This window comes from Spermophilus citellus, assembly GCF_964194105.1.
Source record: "Spermophilus citellus genome assembly, chromosome: 15".
Lineage (NCBI taxonomy): Eukaryota > Metazoa > Chordata > Mammalia > Rodentia > Sciuridae > Spermophilus > Spermophilus citellus.
Genome location: NC_138195.1, coordinates 2,695,444 through 2,706,180, shown reverse-complemented (window position 1 = coordinate 2,706,180; position 10,737 = coordinate 2,695,444). Strand labels below are relative to the sequence as shown.

At 39.2% G+C, this 10,737-nt stretch overlaps 1 protein-coding gene across 1 annotated transcript; it reads left to right on the top strand.

The window, feature by feature from the left end:
- Nucleotides 1-9,362: 9,362 nt before the first annotated feature.
- LOC308634452 (transmembrane protein 74-like) lies at nucleotides 9,363-10,274 on the top strand (the record flags this gene model as incomplete). Its single annotated transcript, XM_081268268.1, has 1 exon — nucleotides 9,363-10,274. The coding sequence occupies one exon, from the start codon at nucleotides 9,363-9,365 to the stop codon at nucleotides 10,272-10,274; it is 912 nt and encodes a 303-aa protein (XP_081124394.1).
- Between the last annotated feature and the right edge of the window lie 463 nt (nucleotides 10,275-10,737).

The window sequence follows — 10,737 nt, the reverse complement described above, 5'->3', positions numbered from 1 at the left end:
TAAGCTAGCTTACCTTCAATTTATTCCCCAGAATGATCTTTTCAAAATTCAAATATGATCTTATTATTCTGCTGCTTAAAAACCATCCTTGATACTTTCCTGGTTTTATACATCTTATCCTCACTTAAAAGTCCAAAGATGATTTGTCCTCTGCTCACATTGCCACTATCATTACTTGATATTCCCTCCCTTGCTCTTTGTACTGATAACACACTGAATTTTTTTTTCAGTTTCAAAAATTCACTTCTGAACTGTCCCCTTCTATTCATCTTACCTTATTGTTCTTGTGGCCTGTTTCTTTATATATTTGTCTCACTTAGACATTACATCATTAAGAAATCACTTTGACCCACTAATTCTGAATTAGATGCTCTTCCTGTATGTTCCCCTTGCATCATCTATTTCCTTTACCATAGCATTCATGAATAGTGTTCTACTTGACTCTTTAATTGGCACATCCTCCACCAGATAGTAAACTCACTGAAAGTTAAGATGTGTCCATCAGTTTACCACCGAATCTCCAAGTACTTAGCAGAGAATCTGTTGACAATATTTGTTGACTGACTAGCTGAATTCTTAAAAGTTGTTAAAAACGCTGCTAATGAAGTGCAGTGCTGTAATAATCCCATAAACTGGCTTATGTCTCTAGAAATGGATGCAATAAAAGATAGGGAGAGAATTAAAAGAGTTGAAATATTTATTGAATAAGTAAAAATGAAGTCCATAGTCATATAGTATCAGAGGTTGACCTGTTCCCCAAAATGTCATGTCAAGAGATGAACAGCAAGTAGTCATTTAAATAATTAATGGGAGGGTATTCAGCAAGTAGAGAGCAGATTTCAAAAATCCCAAGGCATAGAAAGCTGAATTTAAAAAATACCTTTTTTTAATCCCTTGTTATGAGTGGAATGACTCTTCTCTAGCACACACATTCCTTGCCATGATGTGCTCCTGCCACTGGCCCAAGGCAATAGGGCCAATCTCGTGGATGAAAACCTCCAATAAGTCAAAACAAACCTTGTTTCTTTTTAAGTTAATTATCTCAGGTATTTGTTACAGTGACAGATAACTGACTTACTAAGAGTTTTTCTATGTATATAAGCTTTGGATTCTGTATTATAGGTAAGGAATAGATAAATGACAATTTTATTTGCTTATATAAAATATCAAGATAAAACTGCCTTCTACTCTATGAAGAAGGAAAAAAAAAACTTTGATTCTTGGACCAAAAATCTTGGAAATGCAAAGTAAATTTTTTGAATTATAAATAAATCTCTCCCAAATCAAACAATGCCAGGCATTTTTAGTACTTTGAGCCTAGAAATATCTCTAAGGTCCTGTGCCCATTATTCCTGAAACAACTACCTCTAGAATAAATGCCTTTAGAGTTAAAAATCTTTTTGGAGTTCTCTCATTATTTATATAGTTGTTAATTAACTGTTAAGTCTTGCTCTTAGCCCAGTATTACAAATTATGGTAAACTCAAGAATATTTTTCTATACCCCACACTTTTCTTTGCAAGATTAATTCACTTTGAATGTAACTCTAGTTCATTATATATTATTCCAAAGTATATATAGTCTACAATTTATTTATTTTTTTGTTGATAGACAGTTTCTTGTACATGTTTTAGTGTCAATTCATGGACATGTGTTTCTGCAGATTATCAATCTAGGAGTGAAATCCGTGGGTCACAGCTAACTTTTGTGGGTAAGGCAAAGAGTTTTCCAAAGTGATTATACCAATTTACATTCCCATCAAGAGTTTATGAGATTCCAGTTGCTTCATACTTTACCAAAAATTTGATATTGTCAATTATTTTGTCTCTTTATCCATTCCAGTGAGTATGGTTTGGTATTTAACTGTGGTTTCAAGATGCATTTCCCTTATGACCAGTGATGATATATCCCTTTCCATACACATATTGACCTTTTAGATGCTGCTTGTACTTTTTAAATTTGAAGTACAGAACTTTTCCATGACCACAAAAGTCTCCCTCATTTACCCTTTATGATTGCACTCATTTGCTCACTATCCCTAATTTCAGCCACCATCAATTTATTATCCATATCTATAATTTTGTTACTTTTAAAATGCTTTTATATATGTATATGTACATATATAAAATATTGCTATATAAAACATTTATACACACACACACACACACACACACACACACATATATATATGAACTCATGTAGTATGTGACCATTACAGAAGTAAATTTTTATGTTTTTTTTTTCAAATCAGTGTATTTGCAAAACTATTGGTTAAATAAGTTTGAAATGATAGCATGTTTTTTTTTTTTTTCAGAGACTGCTCACACTTTATTCTGCCAGGCACCTGGTATCCTGGCATTCTGAAATCACTCTGGCTAGATTTTAGAGGCATTCACAAGTAGAGGAACATCCCCTGCCCAGGCCTGCCTAGTGCCTAGTTCATACTTCTAGGATGAAGCCTTTCAGAATTCCAGCCCAAAGTTTAGGGAATGAGCCATATGTATTGTGGCTTCTTCCCTCGGTGGGCTCAAGACCCCAACTCCTACTCTCCTTAGCCTCTCAGATACTTAACTGTCCCCTTATGAATCATCTAACATGCTCCAAGTTCCTGATTTGCCTCTCTGAGCCTCTCTTCTTTGGATCCTAGCCCAGCAGTGTTTCTCTATTTTGTTAACTTTGCATCTCTTCAGGGAAGTGATTTTTATATTTTTTTGTCCAGATTTTATAGTTATCCTCAACAGTGGGTGGGTCTAAATTACCTAGGCTGCTGTTACTAGAAGCAAATGTTTCTCATAGTTTTCTTTGACTCATACAGTGTTTAAGATTTTGAATTTTTGAATAAAATTTAGGATGTCTGACTTTTATTGCTATCTGAATTCATTTAAGAAAAATTCAGGTAGAGTGATAAGGAGGCAAGGTCTCCTTTTGGAAAAACACTTGCTCTCAACTTGTCTCAGTACTTCTCCCCTATCTATATCCAGCCACTTTATTTAACATACGTACATCACCATTGTAAATGCTATTATTGAGAGCAAAGGTTCTAAATTAAACATAAATTTTTATTACTAGAATCTTGTTAATAAACAAGATCATCATTGCTTTAAATGATGAGCATTTTCATTCATCCGTAGCTTAGAAGCACCAACTTGGGGTATGAAGTAAGTCACATTTCTTCTACTGTTCCCATTAAATGACTGGTTCTCTATCCAGCCTATCCAAAAATATCTTCCTTACTTCCCTAGGACTTATCTTTTAATAACACTCCATCCACATGGGATATTTATTTATCATTATTCCTAATTGTTATTGTAGGACAGAGAAAACTGAAAAAAATATCCTCAATAAATATTATAAGAGACTGGTTGTTGAAATCCCAGTACTTCCCTTAATTTTTATGGTAAATTTATTTCTAAGGATCCATTTTCCCACCATTTAACTCCTTCATTACTAAAGTACAAGTAAATAGAAAAATATAAGGTCTTAAAATCAATGATCAGAATCATTATGTAGCTTCTTAATATGTCCTTTTACTAGTGTTAATTATGTAATAAGTATATATTAAGAAGGAATTACTGGGCTGGGGATGTGGCTCAAGCGGTAGCGCGCTCGCCTGGCATGCGTGTGACCCGGGTTCGATCCTCAGCACCACATACCAACAAAGATGTTGTGTCCGCCGAGAATTAAAAAATAAATATTAAAAATTCTCTCTCTCTCTCTCTCTCTCTGTCTCTCTCTCTCTCTTTCCCCTCTCTCACTCTCTCTTTAAAAAAAAAAAAAGAAGGAATTACTGTTTACCACATGTTGCATGATTTCATGCTCATATATAGCTTCACAATAATAGAATATGTTGGTTCTCAAGGAACCTAAATTTTATCTGGGAAGAGAAATCACATAGCAAGCAATATAAAATATACATGAAATACTTTTTTGTTTATGTCAATTGACAGCTTAAAAGGAAATATATTATGCCACTATCATGCCAATTAGGAAAGTAATGAGAAGTTTAGGATGTTGGACAAGAAAAGTTCTTGAAAAAAGGTCCTTGGCTCAGAATTTGAGGAAAGTTACAGACATGGACCTGCAGGAGACAGAGAGATTTTTCCAGCGAGTGGTATTTTCTGCAGAGCTTTTCTTTCCATGACCTCAGCCAGTCAACCTTTATTTATTTCTTTTGCAAAATTTTGAAGAAAATTCTTTAGTACATTGGCATAATGTTGATTTTTTAAATGCCAAAGAATATGTAGAAGCAAGTGTGCTATATACAGAAGCAGGAAGTGAAACAGAATGACAGATCATCTAAAGCCTCATTCAGTCTAGACATTTTCCCTTACTGTATTCAGTGTAAATATTGGACTTTCTGCTGGAGGTAATAAGATGTTTAACAAGTATATGTTGACCTTAAAGAGCTTACAATTACATTAGATGTTTAACTACTTGAGTGAGAAGTTAAACAACACTTAATAGTTACCTAGCTATTTAAGAAATGTCTCAAGACACTGGTTATAAACATAAAAAAATTCAGTGCTGACAAGTCCTAGTAAAATCATAGGAAGTAGAATCATTGAAGTTGACTTAAAAGAAAAAAGAGATGAAAATTAAAATTAGTGCAGCAGAGAGGTCCTCTAACTAAACAAAATGAATTCCTTCTACAATCTCCTAATAAATGCCTCTTTTTTGTTTTTGTTTTCAATTCTCTCCAGTGATAGAGAATTCACTTTTATGAGGTATTCCATGTTAAATTCTCAGAAATAATGTCATTCCTTATAATAAGTTCCAAATCACCCTCCATATTAAACAGATGGTGCTATCCAGAGCTTCTCAGACCCTGTGTCCCAACATCCTCAGGTGCTCCAGTGTATTGTAGATATTCTGCCTTAAATAACTTCTTAGCTTCCAATCTGTCCTGTAGGGCCTGAGGAAGCCACAGCTCTGGCACAATGGATAGGAGAAACCTTTTATGCTTATCCCAGTGCTATAAACCTATTGCCTCTTACATGTGCTCTGCTGTGAAAGATTTTGGAGCACCGCTCAGTACAGTGTGGTGGCAAAGAAGCAAAGAAACCCAGGTTCTGGAACCAGGCAGATCCAACTTGGAATCTTGTCTCTGACAGTTACTAATACTCAATTTCTATATTGTAAAATGAATACAATTATATTGTCTTCTTTACAAAGATAATGTTAAGAATCCAAGATGATAACATAATAGTTGTAATCAATAACATTAATATTATTGGGTTTGCTTTTGCTTTTTAAATCGCAATGTAAAACTCCTTTTATATTTTGTTAACTTTAAGTTATATGAAACTAGTTTTTGTTTTCTCTAAGTCTCCTCCTTTGGATATATACTTCAAGTTCCTCCAGCATATCTTTGTACAGCATAAATTCAAGTTTTTTCAGCATCTTAGTTACACTCTTCTGGATGTCCTACAGTGTCTTTATGTCCTTTTTGAATACGTAGTACTAAGAATAGAATGTACCCCTGTAAATGAGTCTCTACAAGCTAGTCATTGAAGGGGAAATGGAACAGAGAACCAGAAAAAAAGATATTCTCACTGAAGAACAGTGTAACAAGCAAAAGAAACCATAATACACATGTCATGAACAAATGAGCATAACTGACTAAAAAGAGAATCATGGGGAAAAAAGACTTTTAAAGTGTTGGATTATAAAGTCCTTGGAGTCATGAGACTGTGACTTCTATCCAGCATAAAGACAAAGGAACAAAACTTGTCATTACCGGAATCTAGTCTATCTCTTGAAAGCAAGCAGCCATGGCTACTCACAAGCAACAAATTGTCTTCAGTATTGTAATCCATCTGTGCTCCCCTTAACTGGAAACAATAAATGACCCTGGAATCACCCCAAAAGAGATGCCCCAAAAATTGGAGAGGACTCTCAAAGTACAAGTTTTGGCTGCTGCAGTCCACTCTGGGTGAAAGAGAGTTATAATTCAAAGAAACTGCCTTTCCCTAGCCTAGGAACCACAGCTCAGAGGCTTCCACCTACAGTTTTCCCTTACTCCTTACCCCTACTCTTGCCTTCTGGTCTTTCTTTTATTTTTTTCTCAATATAACATAAATACTTAGAGTCTGTTTGGGTTTAGAGTCTGCAGTTGTGTGACCTGGACAAATTACTTCTTTTTAACTCAGTTTTCTCTTCTTAATTTTTACAGTACATTAAAAATTAATTGTGAGCATTAAATGAGTTATGAGCACATAGAAGAAAGCCTGGCAATAATGAAAACTATGCTAATTGTGGTTTTGAGTCATTATTATCCACAAATTCAACAGATACCAGATACTGCACTAAGCAGAGGTAATAAACTGATGAACAAGACAATCCTGTACCCTCAATGGTCACATTTCTCTTGATTTTGTGAGAAAGGTTATGACTTTGGAACCGCACTCCTGGATGCTATTTTAGAAGCTACCATTTATTGTCTTTGTATCCTCGTATGACGCACTGCATCTTTCAGAGCCTGCTTCCTCATCTGCAAAATGAGGATTAATAAAATCTATTTCAAAGATTTGTTCTGACCATTAAATAAGACAAAATATGCAAATTACTTGGCACACAGTTGGAACTAAACAAAGACTTCTTTCCTCCTATGCCATCCTCACAATCCTTGAGACTGGAAGAGCCCATTCTTAGCTTAAAAGCCAGCACTTCTTTTGGGGTGCCAGGCAGGAGTATAGAGGCAGAGAGCAACTGGTTAGTCTTCAGGAAGAGGCAAAACAGAGGCGTTGGAAGAGAAACGGAGACGGGAGGCATGCAGAGGCCACCTCCGAACTACAACTCCCGGGATGCTCAGCAAGAGGGAGCGCCCCGCCCCGCCCCACCCGGCTCGGCGGGTGCTGCCCACCCGGCGGAGCCGAGCGGCGCGCGGAGGCTACAAGTGCCGCGGCTGGGGAGTGGGGGACTTTCTCCTAGAGTGGTGCACCGGCGTGCGCGCGGTGCTGGAGCCGCACCGGGTGGCCAAGGCGGAAGGTGAGTGGCGGAGAGCGGGATGGGGAGAAGGCGCCGGGCATGAAGGAGAAAGCCGGCAGCATAGCGGAGCAGGGGCGCGTGTCCCCACTCCCAGCACTAGGTCCCTGCTTCCCCTACCGGCCCTCGGCGGACACAGCCCGACTGAGGGTGCCTTAGGTGGGCGCAGACTTCACCCGGAATGGATTGATTGATCCCTCAGCGCCGGCGGGGGACTCTGCTGCTTGCGGCTGGTTCTTCCCCGCACAGAGCGCTCAGGACGCATCCCGAGGTCGTTTCCCCCAGAACAGCCTCACCCCAGTCAGTTTCTAAGCAAATTTTATGCCTTTAATTGACGGCAAAGAGATGAGGGAAAGTGCTGTCCCCTCGCTTTAAGGTGCAGTCTTCTTATCTGTGTTTTAAAAGATACCAGAGAAAAAAGGAGAGGACAGAAGAAAAGACCTTTTGCTGGCCCCCTGGGATTATCCATTCTCCCCAGAGAATGGAAGCCCCGGATTCCGGGTTTCAAGGAAGTCGACTGTACAGCTAGTGTATCTCTCATGGAACCAACAGAGTCTTCCTTCTAAGAGGCATAGAGGCAAGAGTGGATATTCCTCTCCCTCTTTGTTACATATTGGAAGTCCTATAAGGAACCCTGGCGATTTTATCCAAAGTAGTATTAATGTGATTAGTTAATTGTGCCAAAGGTTAATCAGAGTGCCTAATGCCTGAGGGATCTGCAAGATGAGTCCTCATTTTCAGTAATTGATGAAAGCTTTTACCAGCACTTTCCTCATTGAGGGATCTTACAGTAGAGGTTTGTCCACTTGCTAAAGGAAAGCTTTGGTCCACTTGTGGTTTCCTTGCACTTAGTGGTTTTTTTGTTTTTGTTTTAGGTGCAGAGAAACTCTAATAGGAGACAAGTTTTTGTTTGAAAACAAAAACAAATCTCTAATGGATATTAGGAACTGTGTGCTTATGCCTTAAGTTGCCAGGTTGACCTTAGGTGCCCAGTGTCTGAGCCTCTTAAGAGCTGTTGGGGCTGTGGATTTTGAAGAATAGTAAGTCTTAGCCTTCTAGTTAAAATCAGTTAGCACCCAGGGTTTGGAATCAAAATAAAAGGAGCCCTTGGTTAAAACTCCTATATTTATTTAGTGATTGTGAAAAGTGAATTATTATGTGTCAGAAAGGTGATAGAGACAAGAGAAAGATGGACAGGTGGCTTTCTGCCCAAAGTTCTGTCCCTCAAAGGTTCTATGCTGCAGCAGAGGTGAGGGAATGTCATGGATGTAAACTTCCAGATACTCTTGGAAATAGCTTCTCACCTATTTGCCGGACAGAACTCTGTGGGCTTACCATTTGTCATTTATTTTACTTCTAGATTGGGTTTATAAAAATTTCTGGATGATCAGTTTCTTGTGCTTGTCTGTTAGCAAATTGTAGGGGAGGGAGAAGAAACTCTCCCACTGAGGTGCAGTATACAGGAAGAGCAGACATGCAGGCTGTGTGTGTGTGTGTGTGTGTGTGTGTGTGTGTGTAGGAGTGGGCTAGCTCATGGCATTTTTTGCAAGGATCACAGTGCAGTGTGTGATCTACACACTTTGGGGACCAGCACATATTACCCGAAAGGGGATGGGGCAGAGTGGAAGTACATGAATAAGTGGAAGTACATGATCTTATAAATATAGGGCCTGGGGCTGTGTGACTTGCTTATTGGATATATGAAGTGTAAGGTTGGAAGAGGTGGCAAAGTAAGCCAGTCTTTTCACCCACTTCAGAGTTAACTGAGTCAAACATGCTGAGCCCCTTCTACAATGGAACCCAACAGATAGGAATATATATTCTTAAAGCTAATCTGTACCAGATACCAGAATGTTTTCTGAACTAGAGTGTAAACATGCAATCTAATTGAATTGTTAATAAATCTGTGCTTCCCCAAGTCCTCCAGAAATTCAGCAGCTCTTAAAAAGGGCCCCTGTCTTTCTCATTTGTGTCTTTCTGCAGGAAACCTGACTCCTCATTTGAGGGATCCTGTCACAGGAATGTGTGAGTCCTTGGATAAATTTGGCTTGGTGACAGCAGTATGCTTTTACCAGAGACACTGCCACTTCCTCAGTGCTCCTTTTCTACCCTGACCTAAGTTTCTCAGTGTTAACCCCTGTAGCAAGTGAGAAGATTTGCCCTTTTCATACTTCTCTGCTACTTGGGACTCTCTTTCCCTTCTTTTGCCCCTTTTAGGAGGAACTGGGGCTGAGGTGCTGACAGCCAGGGCTGCAAAGAAAATGGGGACTTTAGAAGCAGCACTCCTGGCAGTACGATCTTAATTCCTGTTGGGTTCTTACCTAAATTTGTTGCTGTTGGCAGAATTTCTAGAAGCTTGTGGGGGATTTAACTAGCTCCATGGAGCTCCATTACCTTTCTAAGAAGAGCAGCCAGGCAGACCTGTGCGATGCCATGGACCATAATTCAGGAGGGCTTCCTGGTGACCCTGTAGATGTAGCAGCCATCAGGGCTGCTCTTTGCTGTCAAAAACACTGTACATCTACACCAAGATTATCTGGGATGGAAGGGTCTAGACTTAGCCCTTCTCCAGCATCCCCTTCCTCCTGTCTGCAAGACAGTGTTATTCAGCCAAACTTCTTCCCACCAGGACCCCTTGACTCAGGGAACACCCAAATAACAGCAGAACGGAAAGTCTGCAACTGCTGCAGCCAAGAATTAGAAACATCTTTTACTTATGTGGATGAGAATGTCAACTTGGAGCAGCGGAACCGGAGGTCCCCTTCAGCAAAAGGCAGTAATCATCCTGAAGACGTTGGCTGGGGAAATCCAAGTGAATGGTCTCATGAGGCTGCCATATCCTTGATCTCCGAAGATGAAGATGACACCAGTTCAGAAGTCACATCTTCAGGGAAGTCAATTGACTATGGTTTCATCAGTGCCATCTTGTTCTTGGTTACCAGCATTTTGCTGGTGATCATTTCTTACATTGTCCCACGAGAGGTGACAGTGGATCCCAACAGCGTGGCAGCCAGGGAGATGGAACGTCTAGAGAAGGAGAGTGCAAGGCTGGGGGCTCATCTGGACCGCTGTGTGATTGCTGGGCTCTGCCTCCTCACGCTTGGGGGGGTTGTTCTGTCTTGTTTGTTAATGATGTCTATGTGGAAGGGGGAGCTCTATCGTCAAAACAGATTTGCATCTTCCAAAGAATCTGCAAAACTCTATGGTTCTTTCAACTTCAGGATGAAAACCAGCACTAATGAAAACACCCTGGAGCTGTCCTTGGTAGAAGAAGATGCTCTCACTGTGTAGAGTTAATTGTGATTATGGATTTCTTGAGATTGCCTTGACATTTTATAAGAAAAAAAAATGTGTTTTTTTCCTCCTCAAAATTAACAGTGCAATTTATTTGCCAGCCAGAAAAGTTTATTTCTCAAACCAATAGTCAGTGAGTGTTTTGCATTGCTTCTATTTAGAAGAAAAACCATGTAAATTGCTTAAGAAACCACAACCAGCTACACCTATCTTTCTGAGAGCTGTAAACTAATCTTTAATGGCTATGAACTTCTACTTCTATAGCAAAATGCTTCTAATGACCCAATATACAAATGATTTCTTTTACACAAATATGGGATATTATTCTTTGGGTACTAGGAGGTCCCTCATATCATGGGATCAGTTGGCAACCGATTTTATGAAAAATAAGCACTAATCACATAATAAGGCTAACATTTAATTCTCAAAGGTGCTTATTCATTTTCTTGCTGAAGTTTTC